The sequence below is a fragment of the Capricornis sumatraensis genome, chromosome 8 (genome assembly GCF_032405125.1).
Source record: "Capricornis sumatraensis isolate serow.1 chromosome 8, serow.2, whole genome shotgun sequence".
Classification (NCBI taxonomy): Eukaryota; Metazoa; Chordata; class Mammalia; order Artiodactyla; family Bovidae; genus Capricornis; species Capricornis sumatraensis.
In genome coordinates this window covers 82,383,421-82,403,452 of record NC_091076.1, presented here as the reverse complement: position 1 = coordinate 82,403,452, position 20,032 = coordinate 82,383,421, and the positions used below count along the sequence as shown (strand labels likewise).

Genomic DNA, 20,032 nt, shown 5'->3' with positions numbered 1-20,032 from the left:
GAGTGGGGAGGGCATGGATGACGTTCCCATGTAGGCAACTCATGCCTCCCGGCCCCTGTGCACACGCTGTCTTCTTCTTGGAAAGCACTTCCCCTCTTCAAGTAAATGGGCCATGACTTATCTCAGAAGTCACTTGGCTCTAAAGTCTTCATGCACAGACTCGGGGCACCAATTTACAAGAGCCCAGAGGCCCCACTAAAGCTCTCTGCTCAGTGATCGCCTGCCTGCCTCCCCCTGAAGATGCTGAGACAGGAGGAGTCCGTGGGAACTGGACTGGGTTTTGGTGACTGCATCTCTCAGGGCCCTGCATGGAGTCGGCTGTGGGAATGGTTCAGCAGGGCGGTGAGACCAGCAGCCTGGCCTCTATCACCACCTCGCCCATCTCTGCAAACGCCACCCCACCGTGCCCCCCAGCAGCAACTTCAGCAGAGATTTCCAAACACCTCTGTCCTCACGGCTGCTCACGGTGATCAGTCTTTGGAGGTTTAAAGACAAGAAGGGTTGGAGATACCACAGAAGAAAGGAAAGATTTCTGGCTGCTTTTTTTACCCCCTCAGAAGGGGTCCTTCAAACAAACACGACCCCTAAGATAAGAACCCAGAAGAGAGATGGCCACCTTGGTGGATAACAGAAACATCCCTGATACCGCATCAGTGACAGGAGCATCTGCCACGCCCTCGGTCCAAATCCCTCAGTGTTTCCAGAGCATTCTAGCAGTGAGAACGCTCTCGGGTTCTGTCTGTTCAGACTGGCGGTTCTCAAGTGTGGTGCCTGGATCAGGGGCATGAATATCACGTGGGAACTTGTTAGAAATGCAGGTTCCCAGGCCCCATCCCAGATCTACTGAATCAAAGCTCTGGGGGCAGGGCCCAGGAACCTGAGTTTTAACAAGCCCTCCATCCAGGGACAATGATGTATACTGAAGTTTGAGAACCATTGTTTTGGACTCTGGCTGGTGCCTTCCATATTGGAAAATGCAGTTCTAGAAGGTGACAAAACTATATCAAATATAAAACTTAGTCCCTAAAGTCCCAGCAATACAAATCATTCAACTATATTCTCTCAGATTCTGCCTTATTTTTGTATGTGTCATTTTCTCCTGTACTCATAGCTGATGCTCAAGAAATACTTGTCGATTGATACCTGGTGACTGACTTCGGAATATGTTAATTTTTCCATCTCTAAAATGGAAGGTACTTGTTCACTGATTCGTTATTTCATTTATCCAGTTCATTCAAAGATTTATGGCTTAGCTTGAGTTGGCTCTGCCTATCAAATCAATGTTTTGAGACTTTTGAAGCAATCTGCAGCATCACATTAAGTAGTATCGCTCTTTTTGTATAAACCTGACAAGGCTTTTTGTTGCTTTAGTCACCGAGTTGTCTGACGCTTTGTGACCCCACTGTAGCCCTCCAGGCTCCTCTGTCCATTGGCTTTCCCAGGCAAGAATACGGGAGTCGGTTCCCATTTCCTTCTCCAGGGGATCGTCCTGACCCAGGGATCAAACTCATGTCTCTTGCATTGGCAGGTGGATTCTTTACCACTGAGCCATCTGGGAAAGCCCAATGAGGCTTTAGGTGTATGATCTGATCTGTGGTGGATCAGGATTCCGGGGGCAGTAAACCATGCCATTACTGTGTGCCCCTCAGTGCATCTTAGAGATCTGTAGCGAAGGGATGTAACAGAAGTCAGTTTCAAAGGCCACAGAAGGACTCTGTGTGTGTGGTTACGCAGCCTGTCAGGCTGCTCTGTGCTACACCGGGGTCAGTCCAGGCGGTCGCAGGCTTGTTGCTTAGGGCTGAATGTGCATTCTCAGGCTGCGGTCTAAACAAAGCACAGCCTAGCCTGAGCTGCTCTGTGTGAATGAGTTTGTACACAAATGATGAGATCTGGATTGCAGAAACACTATAACTCAAATTCAAGGAAAAAAAATTTACTTTAAATATGACTGCTAGCCGTTTAGCCAGATCCAGACTGTGGCTGAACAAGGGCTCTGCCTGGACATGCGTCCTAAGTGGGAGGACCTGAGGAGCGCTTGCTCTCTGGCCTCCGGGGTCGCGGCTCGAGCCAACATGTCCCGAGGCCCAAGCTCCTCGCAGGAAACTGCTGGGAGGATGATGGGGCCTCCAGCCTTCAGTGGGAACCTGGGTCCTTGGACCCTGCACAAAGAGCTGGCCGAGTTATCCACGGCCGCAGACTGACTGCCCTCGCATCCTTCCAGAGGTACCTGCCCCTGGGGCTGTCACACTTGGCCCTGACCCTGGCCCTGGGGCTAGGGTTCCCTAGACAGAAAAGGAAGTTTGTGGTGCCTTGCTCCTTGTGCCAGGTTTGAGGAAACTGAATAGGACCCAGGGCTGCGTCCAACAGGGCAGGTGGCCTGGTGCAGGCGTCCACGTGTTGGGGCAGCAGGACCCAGGCAGGAATGGAGCACATGGGGGAGGCAGAGCCGGGGAGCCACTTGCTTGCTTTCGAATGTCTGGGCATCACTGGAAAGGCTTGGAGTGGAGAGGTGGGAGAGGCTAGTTGGGTCAAGGTTGGGGCTCCAGGCAGAGCTAAGCAGCAGGAATCTGAGCAGGAGGTGCCCAGATGTACACTTAAAAGTTTACAATTGAAAACCGGGGGAGAAACTCACATGTCATCCAGTCCAGGGATGCCAGATGTGTGCCCTCTCCTCCCTCTTCCCTCACCCAAGACAGAGGTCACTATCGGACCCTGTTAGTGAATTGGTTTTTCCAGTAGTCATGTACAGATGTGAGAGTTGGACCATAAAGAAGGCTGAGGGCTAAAGAACTGATGCTTTCAAACTGTGGTGCTGGAGAAAACTGTTGAGACAGCAAGGAGATCAAACCAGTCAATCCTAAAGGAAATCAACCCTGGATACCAATGGAAGGACTGATACTGAAGCTGAAGCTTCTAATACTTTGGCCACTTGATGTGAAAAGACAACTCATTGGAAGAGACCCTGATGCTGGGAAAGATTGAGGGCAGAAGAAGAAGTGGGTAACAGGATGAGATAGCATGGGGTTGCAAAGAGTTGGATATGACTTAGCGACTGAACAACGATGGACCCCAGTGCTCTTCCCTGCTAAGCCAGTAGACATCTCCCTGTCTGCAAAGCCACAGCCAAGTCACAGTTAGGAATTGCTCAGAGCCTGCAGAGGAATGAGATCTCATGACCTTCCTTCATCTGCACTAATACGCCATCTCTATGAATGAGGAAGACTTAACAACAACTCCCTGAGTCTTCACAACAGCTCCAGGAGAGACGGGCCGTGACAGCCTCATGTGGGAGGCGAGGAGATGGCCACCTGAGGAGGTGAGGTTCTGTTCTGAAGGGCAAAAGCTAAGCGGGGAAGGGGGTGCCAGGGTTCCAAACCCAGGCCCCCTCCCTCAGGGCCACTGCTGCCTCCCACTCGCAAGAGACTCTGGCTTCAGGTTCGTCACAGAACAGACCGCCAAGTACGCGTTAGGATATTACATTTGCAGATTCGTGAGACTCCGCCATTACAGGATATTAAAGCCTCTCTAAGAGGCCATCCAGTGAAGGTGTCCTTGCCTTTGTGAGCTCGCCAGGATGGAGTGTAAGGGCTTTTATGAAAGTCTCAGGGATGTGGCTTCTGGGGCAACGGTTTATGGTCACCAGCCTTCTGATCGCTCATTTGAAAAATATGTACTTACACAGACTGCAAGAAACCTCACCACTTCCTTCCTAAGTGTCGGTCAGGAACACTAATTACTTGACTAATTAGACTGTGAAACTTCCCTTACAGATGGTAAGAAGGACCTATTTTCACCCCACAAATTTAGCCGTGACATCCCACCCAAAAACCTGGAGGAACGTTTCAATGGTTTTATTGTAGACAGCATGAACAATTTAAGCAAATCATATAAAAATAAATTAGAAACTAATGAAAATAGTCTGTCCTCTCTGAAGAGGGGGAAATGACCTGATTCTGGGGGAGGGAGAAACCTGCTGACGGGGCTGCGTCTGCCGAGCCAGGCAGGCGGGGGCCCAGCCCCGACACCTCCTCAGGATGTGGGCCGACCCTCCGCAGACAGGCCTCACTTGGCTCCTGACTCTGAGGCACTTTCTTCTCATTCTACGTGTCGTCCTGTTTCTTCCCAGCCGTTCCCTACGCGGAGAGCGTCTGCTCCCTCAGAGGCCAGGCTGCGCGGTCGCCCTGCAGCTCTGCACTCAGTGCTTCCCCTGGCCACATTCGTGCTCTTGCCAAAGGACTGCTGTTGTGGTTTAGCTGCTGAGTCCTGTCTGACTCCTTGTGACCCCACGGACTGTAGCCCACCAGGCTCCTCTGTCCATGGGATTCTCCAGGCAAAAATACTGGAGTGGGCTGCCATTTCCTCCTCCAGATTCAGGGATCAAACCTGTGTCTCCTACATTGGCAGGTGGATTCTTTACCACTGAGCCACCGGGGAAGCCCCTGGCAAGGCACTAGCACAGAATAAAATGTCTGCCACCATGTACCGCAGCCCAGGGAAGGAAGCGGGCTCTGACTCACGCTGGCCACCCGTGGGAGCTGGTGTGGGGGGACCTATGCCTCGGGCCTGTGGAGAAAGAGGCTGCAACACTCACCAGCATCCAGGCTGCCTGTGGCTGCGGTCCAGCCCATGACGGGGGGGATGGCCCCCACGACTGCCCCCACCCACGTGTTGGCGATGCTGGCCCTCTTGAGTGGGGTGTAGCAGCAGGTGTACAGGAAAATGTTGAAGAGGCCCAGGGCGCCCGTGAGCGGGTTCACGCCCCAGGTCAGCAGAGCGACTCCAGGAACCGCACAGCATGTGGCGAAGGACACGGCGAGCAGCGGGCTGGAAGAGAGAGCAGGGAACGTGGGTCAGTGTGTGGGGTCAGAGCCGAGCAGGGGCGACTGGGCCTGGGGCGGGGAGTGAGCTGGAGGCAGCGCTGGCCTGGCCTCCTCCTGGGCCCAGGACATCCTCTGGATGTCATTTAACACGAGGAAGGACTTGCCTGCTGGAGCACAGCTGCTCCTTCTGTGTTTCCCAACCGAGGTTCACAAAGCGAGGAGGGCAGAGGCCTCTGGGTTTGAAGGGAGGCCCTGCCCCACCCCTCCCTGCCCGGGGGTTGTCTCGACCTCCCCATGCTCATCTGGGCAGGAGCGATGACGACCCCCTCTTCCCCAGGCTGAGGGGAGGGCTGCCCGATTTGTGCCTGTCCTGCACATGGTTCACTGCACAGCTGGTGGGAAGCAAGTGGTTGTGACGGATGAACCCCTCGGAACCCAGTATTTAAGATATGGGCACAACCAACATCTTACTTCTGGCAGAGTTCTCCCCATTTATTTATCCTTATTTAAAAACATGGCCCAGTTAGCAATAATGGGTAAGACTAGCGTGTCTGAGTACACCTACGTATAATAAACTACAGGCTCAGCATGGCACCAGCTCCACACAACGAGGAGACTGTCTGTAGTGATGGCACTTCCTGGGCCGGAGCACAGTTTATGGACACATGACTTTCGAAAGAGGTGGCACAAAGCCGTATGTCAAATAAATGTCTACAGCGTAAAGATGACTGCAAGCCCGGCCCTCAACAGAGCCCGCTTTCTGAAGTGGACTTTGTGTGGCATCTTGTGAAAGGCTTTGTGGGAGCCTGGATGAACTGGGTCCACCAGACCCTGCCTGTCCTCATTCTTCCGGAAGCAATCTAAGCAGGTGCTCGAGCCTGCTTCCCCAAGGAGAGGTCACGGTTCACTCCCAGGCCACAGCATGTGCCCACAGGGACCTGGGAGTCGCCAGTGTGCAGCTCCGAGGGTCTCTGGTTTTGGCGAGGCCATCAGGGCGAGGGCAGTTGTCTGTCCCCTGCAGGCATGGCCTGTGTCTGGGACACTGCCCGCCTGTCCCTCAAGGAATAAGACGAGCTGGGGGTGGGGCAGGAGGGCAGCAGAGCCCACCTCCTGGAGACCAGAGGGTGTCGAGGTGCTGGCATGTGAAGGGGGTAGGACCCTTGCAGAATCCTGGCTCCCACGCTGACCTGGGGACCAGCACTGACCCCTCTCTCCCCAGCTGTGACTGCTTGGGCCTGCAGGTGGAACTCAATGAAATGGGAGTCTTGATGGAAAGAGAGACCACCCGAGGGGTATGTTGTCCTGACAACGGTGATGGAGACCCTCTAACCATACCCGAGACTTGGTGTGTGTTCAATCTGAGAGTGAGTTGCCACCCCCTTCTCCCAACCTCCTTTGCATCTCACATCTGTGACGCCCCCTAGAGGCCGCTCGAGCCGCCCTGTCCCCTCTCCATCCCTCCCACCTGAAGACCCATAGCTGGGGCTCCTCCAACGGCTCATCTCCCTTCCCGATCTTCAGAGTGATGGTGGCAGCCCCTCTCCTGCCTTCTCAGACTCCGGCCCTGCAAGAGACAGCTTTCGCTCTTCTGTAAGAGTGACGGATGCCCTCATCTTGACTTCTTCCCCCCCACTTTCGCTCTCCTTTTTCAAGGTAGACTCTCCAGTTTTGCTCTCGTGTAACCACCTCCCTGGTCCGGCTTTTTCCTTCTGAGTGCCTGCCTCCTCACCTCCACGGCCTCGTTTACCCTTCCCCCAAGGTTCCAGCCATCCTCTCCGAGGCCAAGCCTGCCCGCAGGGCGACTGTGCCCGCGGTCCCACCTCCTGGTCCCTCCCTCTCCTGCTGCACACCATGGGGCTGGACTCCCTAGTGTTCCTGTTGGGCAGAAAACATAATCTTCCAGAGGCAGGGGGAGGGGGCTGCCTGGGGTCACTTCTCACACTGCTTGAGAAAGAAGACCCAAAATGCTTGAAAAGCAGGGCAAGCATTATATCTGCTCTTCTTTCGATCAAGTAGTTTATAGCTTATAAGAAAGATATTTTTTTCCCTATGGCACTCTAAAAAGCTAGTTTTACTTTGGGTGGGAGAAAAATGTGGCTCATAAACATTTTTATTTCTCCTGAATTGGACCTTGTGTAAAAAAAAACAAAAAACAAAAAACAACTGTTCACTCCTTCTCCAAGCGCTCTGGAAGCCCATCAATTCAAAGGTATCAGTGTTACGAAAAGACCTTTCACAAAAGCACATTTGAATGTAATTGATTGAGATAGGTGATTTTACCCAGAAGTTTAGTTTCTGACCCTTGTCAGAATCACAGAGAATCATGAGGTTCAAGTTTGGTGTTTAAATCTGCGCTCAGGGGCACAAATGAAAACTGGGGAGGCTGACAAGGCACGTAAACAAGAATGAGGATATTTACCCCGGAAGCCATGACCGTCCTCAGCACCTGGATCCTTGAGGGACCCACTTCCTGCTGGTCCAAGGAGCTGAGGTCGGCTCATGTTGTGGGCAAAGGTGCTCCAGTGGCTAATTCTGTGAAGTTTATTTTCCTGTGGTTTACTTTTCATAAGCATACATGTTTATCAACAGAGGGGTGGATAAAGAAGATGCTTTATACACAGACACACACACACAATGGAATATTACCCAGCCATAAAGGAGAATAAAAGAATGCCACTTGCAGCAACATAGATGGCCCTAGAGATTATTATACTCAGTGAGGTAAGTCAGACAGAGAAAGACAAACACCATACGATACAACTTATACACGGAATCTAAAAAAAAAGATATAGACAAACTTATTTACAAAACAGAAGTAGAGTACAGAGGTAGAAAACAAACTTACGGCTACCAGGGGATGGAGCGGGAGGGATAGACTGGGAGATAGGGGCTGACATATTCACACTACTGTATGTAAGGCAGATGACCAATAAGAACTTACTGAATAGCACAGGGAATTCTACTCAGTGCTCTGTAATGGCCTATACGGGAAAAGAACCTTAAAAAAGAGTGAATATATGTATATGTATAACTGATTCACTTTGCTGTATACCTGACACTAACACATTATAAACCAATGCTCCAATTAAAACTTTTTAAAAATAAAATAAAAAGTATGTATTCTCACCCTACATTTGAGAAAAGGGGGGGGGGTAAAAAATCATGTTATAAAAGTAACATACATTCACTTCAGAAAATTTAGAAAATCACACAAAATATTCTAAATTAGCTATTCAAAGAAACATGTTGGTTTATATCTTTCTAGCTTTTTTCCAATATGTCTACTTTAAAAACAACTGAGAACACAATGAACTGTGGCTTTGTTATTCTATTTCCAATATATCTTGATAATTTCCCTATGCCATTAAGAATAACTACATCGTTATCATTAATGGGGCTTCCCTGATAGCTCAGGTGGTAAAGAATCCGCTGGCGATGTAGGAGGACCTGCAACGTAGGGTCAGGAAGATCCACTGGAGAAGAGATGGGCTACCCACTCCAGTATTCTTGGGCTTCCCCTGTGGCTCAGCTGGTAAAGAATCCTCCTGCAATTATCATTAACAGCTACATGGCCTATTTGGTGGGCAGGCCATGATAATTTCAATCAGTATGTCCACTTACTATTTTTTTTAATTAGAAATAATGTTGGGATGAGTATGTTACAGACAGGTCAGTATTTACAGCTCTGATTACGATAAATTCTGAGACTAGGTTCCCAGGTTACTGGGGCAGATGACGTGCACATTTTTAGGAGTTTTGACTTCCCCAGCCTGTACTCGAGAGTTTATACTCTTTACCTCCCTCCCAGCGGTGTATGAGAAAGTCTATTCCCAGGATCTGTATCAATACTAGGCATGAAATTCAAAACAAAACAAAACTGAACAAACTCAAACAAGTTCACTGAGACAGTCTTATCCCCATTTTACAGATGAGAAACTGAGATTCGGAACCAGGACCTGTACTCAGGTTTCCTTCTGGGCTCATTCATGTACCCTGGGCGTTCCCCTCTAACCAGTATGTGGGGGACACTGGTCTAATGCCACTTACTGACCATTTCTGGGGTCTGCTGGGGTCTTTAGGCTGGTGGCCTTTGGCTCAGAGCAGCTTCCTGTGGACTCACAGTGCCTGTAGTTCACACCACTGCACACGTAGCCTAACTTCCTACTGCGTCCCCTGAGATGGAAATGACTGGCAGGCACAAATTATTTTCATAAAAAGGGACAGACTTGGGATGTAATACACTGTGCAAGACAGATATGGTCTTCATCCTGGGAGTGATTATCCTGGGGTGGGAGACGGTAAGATAGGACAGTCGAGTGGGGAGCAAGCTGCCAGGGAGCAGGAACCCAGTTCTGGGGTAGCAGGGGTTTGGGGTGGACACAGGAGGTTCAGGGACTTTTAAGCCAAGCCTGGATGGACAGATGGGGGAGGGGGCAAGCAAAGGGTGGGGAAGCGTGTTTCAGGGGTGGGAGGGGTCAGAGAGCATAGGTTGCAGAGGGCATGGGGAGGCCTCTGGGCAGAAGTTCTTTCTGCTTCTTAAATTGAGGAAGAAAAGGGTCTGACCTGCTTCTGAGAAGCAGCCCTCTGCCTGCCAGGGAGGACACCATTTACTTCCCTCTCAGAAGTCCACGTTAGGTGATTTTTTTGAGGAAAATGACTTGCCATCACCCCACTATACAATTTTTATCACATGCTTACTTGAGAGAGGACTTCCCATGGCTCAGATGGTAAAGAATCTGCCAAAAATGCAGGAGACTCGGATTCGATTACTGGGTCAGGAAGATCCCCTGGAGGAGGGCATGGTAATCCACTCCAGTATTCTTGCCTGGAGAATCCCATGGACAGAGAGCCTGGCACGCTACAGTCCATGGGGCTGCAGACACAACTGACCGACTAAACAACAACAAACAACAACCCACGTGGAGAGAAGCAGGGTGGCAGGGAGCAGGCCCCACTTCTGCCCAGTGGCCTTGGGTAGACTGACATCAGGGCTGTCTCTTTCAAGGCTTCTTTTTTTTGATTTTTTTTTTTCCTGGACAATTTTGTTACATTTCACATACCTTACAAGTTAAAGGAAGCCTTGTTTGAAATAAGGTAGAATAAAAGAGTTAAATAAAAGAAAAGTGAGGGTTTTGCTTAGAATCTTTGTTTACAGTGAAAATACATCCGTGAAAGAAGCAAAGGGCTCTTTTTGAGACTGGAAACAGGAAGAGGAGGAGCAAGAATAAAGAGAAAATAAATCAAGTGGGGTATCTGGTTATTTTTTGAAAATTCTGATTTACCGTGAAATCTTCAAATATCATGGTGATACTAAAGTTGCTTAAGTTTAGCTGTTTTAATAAAGACATCTGTTTTTGATATAGAGAAAGATTAGAAATGTATGATCATGTCTCATCTTGGTTACATACAACTATGGTTTTCTGCCTTATTCTCATAAAATATGCTCAGAGCTAAATCTCAAAGACTTGAAGGGCAATTTTGTCAAACACCGACTTCTTATTATTTTAGGTCAATTATTTATCATACTCTTTCTCCTAATCATACTGCTCAGCCCTTGATCAAAAGACCCACCTCCTCTCTCTGTTCCTATGGGTTCCGGTAAGTACCCTGAACCTGGAGAAGGATACCCTTTGCCCCATTATTTCTCCTTTTATCAGTTATTCTCCATTTAAAATTTTTGTTTACATTTTTATCAGTCTTTTTTGCTCCATTCATCATTTAATTTCCTTAGCAGTTCATCTCCACTTCAAGTGCTACTCTGAGGCCTGATTTCTAGACCTAAGATTGGAAGGAGGGTTAATAAGGAAGCTTCCTTGGGTTTCCCCGGGCTGGGGGTGACCCCAGAGAAAGAGGACCTCCAGAATGTCAATTCTTAACTATAAATTATAAAGGTAAGATGGCGTGAAACATGTTTCTAAAGAGAACAATTATAACGGAAGAATATTTCTATCTTCAATTATAACTTTAAATCAAGAATTTGATTATAGCAAATCACAAAAATATAAATCAGAGCCAGAAAAAAACTAGATTGATCACATGCAAAACATTTTTTTAAAATGTGCTGTTACAAATCTACCACAGTAGCTGTGATGGCTTTCATTGAGAACCGAGGAATTAATATGTCTGTGAGTGGATACTGCTGAAACGAATTTATGAAGGAGAGATGAGAAAAGCAGGTGAATGGGCATGACAACGTTGTGAACATTTCTAATTATCAATAAAACAGAAAAAAAAAAGTACAAATAAGGAAAACTGCATTATTTGATGGATGGGGAACGGAGATGGGAAAAGGTCCAGTAATTTTCTTGAACTAAAAAAAAAAAATTCTTTCATATCCGTTTACTCATTCATGCAAATAGATTCACGGCTCATGCTGAGGGTGGAATGATGGTTCATTTTCAAACTCACATCCAAAACTGAATTACATTTTAAATGGAGAGACCTTTCTACTGAGCACCAGTGTGAGAGAGGTCTTTCTACTCGGGCATTTCCTGCCCAAGGCTACCACGGAAAAGAAACTAATAGATCCGAGTGAGGGGAAATTTGCTAACATGTTTCTATGAATTATTTATTCTTCTCATAAAATCTAGTACTTCTTTGTTTACTAAACACCAACCTTTAGTAGCTGTATCAAAGTGTAATTTTCTATAGAAATTAGGAACAAATGAGACTATACAAGCTTTAATTTGATACCTACTTATTCCACTTAAACACAATTTAAGTTGCCTGACTTTTAAATGAGTTACTGGAGAAATGTGGCCTTTCTGTTTAAGTAATGTGTCAGAGAGGTCTATGAAATGTTATATGAAATCAAGAAGGCATTATATTCTAAGCAGCTCTGCAGGTAATTGGTTTACACAAAAACTAATCTCATAGTGATTGTCATTTTTCCAGAATAAATGATTTTTAAATTATAAAATAAAATTCCCTTTCTTCAAAAACAAAAAAAAACCCTCAAAAGTGTAATCAAACCAAGCCAATTTAACTTTAATTTCCTGAATAAATCCCACATTTGAGCTTTGACCTGAGTTTTTTTGGGGAAGTCTCCACAAATAACTGTTTTGAAAAGGGGTGTTCTTACAAATCTACTACATTAGCTGTGATGGGTTTTATTGAGAACCAAGGAATTAATATCTCTGCAAGTGGATATTGCTGAAACGAATTTATGAAGGAAAGATCATAAAAGCAGGTGAACGGGTGAGACAGGGATCCCGGATCTTCCAGGGACCTGGGGGTGATAGAGGAATTCAGTAGGTGGTCCCTGCCCTCACGGGTGTGAGAAAACACTGAGATTGGACCACTACCCTGGAAAACTGGTTTTCATGGACAGAAATGAACAATAGGAATCTTCTCCTTAAGAATTCCGGAACCTTGGTGCAAACTGCACATTCTTTTTTGATTGGAGTATATACTTGCTTTACAATGCTGTGTTAATTTCTGCTGTACAACAATGTGAATCGGCTATATGTATACATCTATCCCCTCCCTCCTGAGCCTCCTTCCCATCCCACCTCCTATCCCACCCCTCTAGGTCGTCACAGAGCACCGAGCTCAGCTCCCTGTGCTATGCAGTAGCTTCCGGCCAGCTATCTATTTCACACATGGAAATGTATATATGTCAATGCTATGATCTCACTCCGTACCCTCCTCTGCTTCCCCACTGGATCCACAGCGCCTTCTCTATGCCTGTGTCTCTATTCCGGCCCTGCAAATAGGTTCATCAGTACCATTTCCCTAGATTCTGTATAAATATATAGGTTAATTTATGATATTTGTTTTTCTCTTTCTGACTTACTTTATTCTGTATGACAGACTTTAGGTTCACCCATGTCTCTACAAATGACCCAATTTCACTTCTTTCTATGGCTGAGTAGTATTCCATCGTATATATGTACCACACATTTATCCATTCATCTGTTGATGGACATTGTACTGTTCATCTTTATATGCCCTGTACCTAAGGCTGGGGCCCAAAATGTGGACTGAAACAAACCTTTACAAATCAGGCAAGACAGAGAATGTGATCTTCAGACGACTGCTCCTGCAACATCAATCAATGGGAGTAGCACTTGATGATGGCAAATCTTTTCACATCATCTCATTTGAAAGGAAATGGCAACCCACTCCAGTATTCTTGCCTGGAGAATCCCATGGACAGAGGAGCCTGGCAGCAGTGCATGGGGTTGCAGAGAGTTAGACACAACTGAAGCGACTTAGCATAGCACATTTGAAAAGAGAGGAAGTGAAGTGACAGGAGGTTAGACCAAATGATTCCAGGTATTAATAAAGGTGTTTGCTCCTATGATTTATTTCTCATATGACTGCAAGGGATTGGCTGTGTAACTGTGATGTGATAGTTAACTCTTCATATTCATGGTTCTTAGAATATTGTGGGCATTTTCTGGTTGTAAACAGGGGCCTGGGGCCCAAAGGATCTCCCATCCCAGGATTGCTGTCAACAAATATTGACAACTCACGATGCTTCCAAAAAGTCATGAATGCACTCTTCCTTCTTATGACAATGAGAGAAAGAGAGAGAGATTAGGAGACACCCTTGGCCCTCTCATCCACCCACTGTGATGATTCTGAGTGATGATATGAAAACAGACTTTCTTCTGCCTCTTCTTCCTACTATGGCTCGGCAAGATGGAATGATTTTATTTTAAGGAAATGTTATTTTATTTTATTTTCTGGACATTAGCACCACTGTTCTTTAAGTTGAGACCAAATCTGTTCTTTCTTTTAATGACTGGTGAACACTAAAGGAAAAGAAATTTCTACACTTATAAAATGTCTATGCTCTTATTACATTTGCAGTGTATACACACCGAGAGACTAATCATAACCACCCGGATCCTGCAGAGCTTCACCCGGGCCGTATGTGTCTACTAGACCAGCGTGACAGGGGGATGAATAACATTCCCAGGTCCCCTGCAGCCCGCTAAATGTTTACATTTGCTTAAGTGCTTACTGGTAAAACCTTCAGTAAATGTGAAAAATGTCTCCTGTAAATCCCTATAATACTTTGGCTAAACCTCGTTCTTGAAGTTAATAATGCCAACTAAACAATCCATTCATTTCACTTCGAAAACTCAATCTTCATCACTCATTTCACAACCAGGTATGGGCTGCCCCGAATTCCGAGTGTTTTAATTTATCCCCTCGAAGAATAACCTTCCTCTCTGCTCTTATCGCTCCATCTCTCCGCTCACAGCCCACACCTAAAGCTTACAGGTTCTGGATCACTCTCGTTGGATCCATTAAGTTGGGAAAAGTAACGCTGACATGTATTCTTTCCCTGTCAACGTGAGGGAGCTGGAAAATGGGTAATTCAAAGGAGACGGAATGAAAATAACTGAGAAGGCCCAGCCCATGTCTGATTTCTTCAGGGAGCTTTCACTGCCCAGCTGGTCTTTATCTGAGACTTCCCTTTCTGACCTCCCAGAGAACTTCTCGTTTGTACCAATTCATTCCATTTCCCTTGATCCATGTTTATGGGCTGCCCCATCTCATCTGCTAAGCACTTTATGCATGTGGCATAATTTTTCCACCCAGATTCAAGGCCTTTTGAGCATGATTTAACAATAAAACTGACAGCGCTGGGTCCACACTAGGTAATCAATACAGTCTTAATGAATTGAATTAAACAAGGGAATTATTTAATTCTAAAACACAGAGAAACATTTGGTCTTGACATCCTTATGATTAATTTTAGTTAGAAGAGACCAGGAAAAAAGGTTATTGCTTAGAAAAAAAATACACAAGCTACATATATATATATCTTAGAAATATGAGTCTGTAGGACTTCAAGTTAGAGAAAGACGTATATCTCTGTTCTGTCTGAAAACTAACAGGAGAGTGAAGAGAAGACAGAAAACCCCAACTAGAACCAGGAAATGCTCCTACAGAAGAGCGGCCAGGTCCAGGAGGACAATGAGAGGATGCGCAGGTCCGTGACCTGACATCACCGCTCAGAAACCCTCCCCGAGGCTCTGACTCTGAATCAGAGGACTGGGGCATACAGAGGGTGCTCTGGGTCGGGGAGCGGACCCCAGTTAGAAGGAGACCAAGTAGAATCAGGGCCAAGGGAAGCGCAGGCTGCTGGATAAAGCAGCCGTGTAGGAGTGCCTGGGTACTACCCCTCCGTGAGACTCCGACCCATGCTTAACTGTCCTCCATGCCTTGCCCGTGGCCCTGGGCACTGAACTGGGGCTCAGCCAGCAAACCTTCTCTCACCGGGTCTTGGACCTGACACAGAGGACTCGGCCAGCAGGCCTGGGGGTCAAGGGTGAGGTTCCTAGTTCGATGATGAGTCAGTTTAAGTGGAAGCAGGGTTTGAAGGGGCTTCCCAGATGGCACTAGTGGTAAGGAACCTGCCTGCCAATGCAGGAGACATAAAAGACAAGGGTTCGATCACTGGTTCAGAAAGATCCCCTGGAGGAGGGCATGGCAACCCACTCCAGTATTCTTGCCAGGAGAATCCCATGGACAGAGGAGCCTAGTGGGCTATGTCTATAGGGTTGCACAGAGTCAGACACAACTGAAGTGACTTAGCACGCACGCTCGGGGCTTGAAGACCCAACATGCAGAGGAATGAGGTGGAAGCAAACAGTAGCCTGGACACAAGGGTGGAAGGGATGAGGGGACCACGCCTTCTAGAAGACTGGTGGTAAAAAGAGGAGAAGAAAAGAAAAACCAGATGGAGCAGCAGACTGAACAGGCTCCTCTCTGGGACAGAAGGACTGCTCATCCAGATCTGAAGTCAGAGCGGAAGGACCCAATGGAGTGGTAGGGCTGGCAGAAGCGCTTGAAGGCCCAGGGAGGCTGAGCCGAGGACCCGCCCTCTGCAAGCTGCTCTCCAGGTCCTGAGCTTGGGGATCAGAAGGCAGAAATGGGGTTCCCAGCTGCCAAAAACAGGTGTCAGACTCTGGTGGTGACAACCTGCGGTGGACGACACCTGGTCCCATCCTCCCGGAAGAAACAAGGGCTATCTGAGGAGGAGTTTCTGAGGACATGCACTCTGGACCACTCCTCATCCTCTGACCCCTCCCCTCTGCCACTTAAAAACCACAGAGTCCTCTTTATCCAGTTAGGATCAGTGCTGCAAGCAAAACTCAGAGCTTCATCACACGGACATTGGACGCGTGCGTGACAGGTAAGTGACAAGAAGGAAGGACGATACTTGTAAGGGCGTAAAACAAGAGAAGAACGGGCGGCCCCGGGCGTCAACCTCCGTCTTGATTTTGCCCGCTCCCCCCACATTGCCCCCCTTCCCCTGGCGTCATCCAGGCTCCAGAGCCCTGGTCCCCTGGGCACAGCCTTGGCCATGCTGATGCTCAGCCTCAGAGGCACAGATGAGGGGGTGTGGCCCCCAGTTAACAGAGGTCAAGTCTGCAGGGAGGAGCTGATCCTGGGGGTATGAGCGCCGTCCTGACCCCGGAGCTCCTCTCTCCAGATGTCCTCGGACGCAGACGCCAAGCTCTCTACCAAATGCTCCGAGACTCCGGTCCAGCCTCGGGCCTCAGGAATGCTTCCTCAGTGATGTGGAGGACACTCTACTCAAGTTCATCAAGTGGCCCCCGAGCCATTAAAGACTCTGATAGATAATCCTGCCATAGAGGCCCGGAGCCAGAGTAAAAGGCAGAGGGCCTCGGGGTCCAGTGTTTCCACAGGAAGTTGAACCAGTCACCTGCAATTACTGCTCTCTGGACGAGACCTCCAGAGAGACTGACAACTGGCCCTTCGAGAGTGAGGAGGGATTCACACATGTCATCTTAATATAAAAACACTTCTCCTTTCTGCTAAAGACTTAAGAAGCAGTCTTCTCCCAAATAGTTAACGCTTTTTTTTTTAACCTTAAAAATTTTAGACACGCAGAATTGGCATTTTATGTAGGTAACTGACAGATAGTTAAAAGTGCTGTCCTCTGTATTCTCCTTGGGAAAACAAAGCAAAGGATAATGCAATGTCATGGATGTTTATGGCCATGAAATGGCATTTTAGCTGTAAAGATTTTTTTCCCTTTGATTCTCAAAAATGTTAGAGAAATTTTTTTGTGGCCTAAGATGTAAAGGGTGTGCTTTTACCGTAACTACTTCAAAACTAGCCCGTTATCTCAATATGCCTTGTTTATCAAGTATGTATTCAGGGTCAGTTTTTCCAATATCTGAAGTGTCAGAGACAAACAGTAGCTCAGTAAAAAGCAAGGCCTGAGCACAAAGTCTGGCGAACGAAACCCCGGGAGGACTTTCTCAAGACGCTTCGAGCCGCATCCACTCAGCCCATGTAGGTCAGCCTAAGGCAGAAGTAGATTCCACTCAGAGTCATCCTTCGTGATTGCCTGAAGTCACCATAATAGACACATGGGCTTATGTGTGTACAGTTTTGGGAAACAGTGACTAGGTCCACTGAAATTTGAGGATGGCTGAGTTAAATTAAGAGGGAAAAAAATAAAAAAGTCTGTATTTACAGGGCTGGGCCCTCAGAGAACCTGCCTCCAAGACAACTTTGCAGAGGCGAGAGGTGGAAAGCCAAGAGGGTTCTATGTCCGGAGGGGTGGATGCCCTTCTGTCTTCACGCTGATGACACAGGTGTGGACTTTGGCTGTGGTCCTGAGGTCAGGGATGGGGGTGAGGGGTGGGGGTGGGGCACGGCAGTATTCTTCTCACTTTACTGCTCAAGGCAAAATACAGGGAAAAGGGGACTTCCCTGGTGGTCCAGGGGTGAAGAATCTGCCTTGCAATGCAGGGGACCAGGGTTCCATCCCTGATCAGAGACCTAAGGTCCCACACACTGTGCAGCCACTAAGCCCACGTGCCACCGTGACAGAGTCAGACCACCACAAGGAAAGATCCCGCAGGACACAATCAAGACCTGATGCAGCCAAATAAATACATAAATATTTTTTAAAATACAGGGAAATGATTTGGGACGGATGCACAATGGAACATTTTGTAACATGGAAGAGACAGACATTCATGACTTTACCTGATCTGTCCACGAACCAGAGGTCTGTTCTTTGTCCTGTTCATGTTTGAATCAAACGGAACCTCAAAAAACTGCAAAAAGATTGAAAAAAGAATTAAATACAGCATGAAATAGTTATTTTCCTTCTGCTTTAGTTCTACAGTTTTTTCCACAGCAAATTTCATTTTAATTTTGATACCGCAAATACTCCTGGTACTCTTGAGAGAAAAGCTCTCTGTCTGGAACATGCAGTAACTGAAAAACACGGGTTAAATACATGGTTGTGTTCTTCAAAGCCACTGTTTCAGGTTTACAGCATTAGTGCAGTACACACTTTCAGAATCTTTCACGCATCCTGAAGACTGAATCAAGCAAGAATCAGCTGACCTCGGAAAATGGGCTGCTGGAGTCAAAGGCCAGGTCTGAAGGAAATATTAATAAGAAGTCAGATGGGGCTGTACAAAAGCATTTAATCGTCTCCCATTCTCCTACCGCTGAATAAATGTCAACAGCATTTACTCTCACGTTTCAGTATTGAAGTTATAAAGGATAGAGGGAGACCATGACTCAGCTGTACATCCATTCATGTGCTGAATACTGGGGTTGTTTCTCAGTTTTGCCTTTTACTACTGGAGTGGGTTGCCATTCCTTTCCCCAGGGGATCTTCCGGACCCAGGGATCGAACCTGTGTCTCCTGCTTGGCAGGTCGATTCTTTACCACTGAGCCACCAGGGAAGCCTCCCATTTCTTATCACTGAATATATGTTAATAGTCTTCACTCTTGTGCTACAGGATTACAGCGACTCAGCTGGGAGAGACATGAACATGCCCTAGAGATGAATAAAGGGGCTTTGCCTCCTCTTTCAAGGAGTCTATCAGTGACTTGTTGGTTGTAAAGGGGAGAATTTAATCCCGTTTATTAATACAATTATTTTGCCATCACCTTATCTGGAAGTATGACTGAAGGGTGTGTCGAGCACCAGGCTGACCAGGGCGAGCCCTGAGGGGTCAGTGCCGTGTCCATTCAGCTCACCGGGAATGAGGCCGCCCAGATGCCCCGTCCTCCCAGATCTAGTCTGGGGCACCTGCAGAAGCACCTGGAAGGTGGGAATGCGGGAGCGGCCATGTTTACACCTGCAAAGCTGGTGTGAGGTCAGGCATGACAGTGGCTACACACAGCAGCTGGGGCCCGTCGGCTCGCACTGCTGGCCCTGAGGGACACTGGGCCTGCAGCTGCCCTGGCTCCTGCTGGACCTCCCCGGGCTGCACCCCACGCCCGAGCTCATATGCCTCGTGACCTTGGGCCACGTCTGTGTGCTGCTCCATGGCCAAGTGCGCCGCTCTCCTGCAGGTCACCTGCCCCATCAAAGGTGCAGGTGTGAAAGCAGCAGGAAACGGACACCGTGGTCCAGTTTGCTCTCCTACATTTGGGACCCTCCTGCGGATTCTGGATCACTCCTGTCTGCTTTCTTCTGCCTTCCCCAGGCCCAGCACCAGATACAAGGCCTGCATCCCACCCAGGGTTGCACCAGCCGACAGCATCCTTACCAGGATCTGCACCAGGCCTAACCCCTATGGTAGACCCTCATATTGCTCACAGTACCGCATCCTGATCAAACCTTAACTGATACAGACCTCTTCTCTACTACTTTCAACAGGGCCACTGTTTAAAAAAGTAGTTAATGGTGGCTCAGTGGCAAAGAATCTACCTGCCATGCAGGAGTTGTGGGTTTGATCCCTGGGTTGGGAAGATCCCCTTGGAGAAGGGAATGGCTACCCAATCCAGTATTCTTGCCGGGGGAATCCCACGGACAGAGGAGCCTGGCGGGCTACAGCCCATGGGGTTGCAAAGAGTCAGACACAACTGACTGACTAAACGACAACACAATGAAACTGTTCAATTTGTCCACCTTATCTATGATCTCAGTGACAGGCTTCCTAAGACTCGCGAATTTATCATCCTTAAAGTCAAAGAGAGCTATACAAATAGGCGCTCAATAAATGACAGAGTAAATAAACCATCCCTGAAGGTAAATCTATTTGTAGAGTGAGTTACACTTTGAAATGATTTACAAGTGTTAAAAAATTCTTTGCCTGTGAGAGGCTATATTTCCTATTGAAGGAGTTCAAGTTACACACATGCCGTCTGCTCACCTTCCTTCCCTCCCTCAGTATTCAAACACATTCTCTAAGTATTTCTAATAATCTTTCCTTCATGACCTATTAATTTGATTTCACAGGACTAA

The 20,032-nt window shown here is 47.6% G+C and overlaps 1 protein-coding gene across 1 annotated transcript in view; it reads right to left on the bottom strand.

Moving 5' to 3' along the window:
• Positions 1-20,032, bottom strand: part of COX10 (cytochrome c oxidase assembly factor heme A:farnesyltransferase COX10) — a 108,470-nt gene that overhangs the window by 9,010 nt on the left and 79,428 nt on the right. Inside the window, exons 5-6 of the mRNA XM_068977994.1 lie at positions 17,808-17,878; positions 4,592-4,824 (exon numbers count right to left, since the gene is read on the bottom strand). Coding sequence (XP_068834095.1) covers positions 4,592-4,824; positions 17,808-17,878 — 304 coding nt within the window. The remainder of the gene's footprint in view (positions 1-4,591; positions 4,825-17,807; positions 17,879-20,032) is intronic.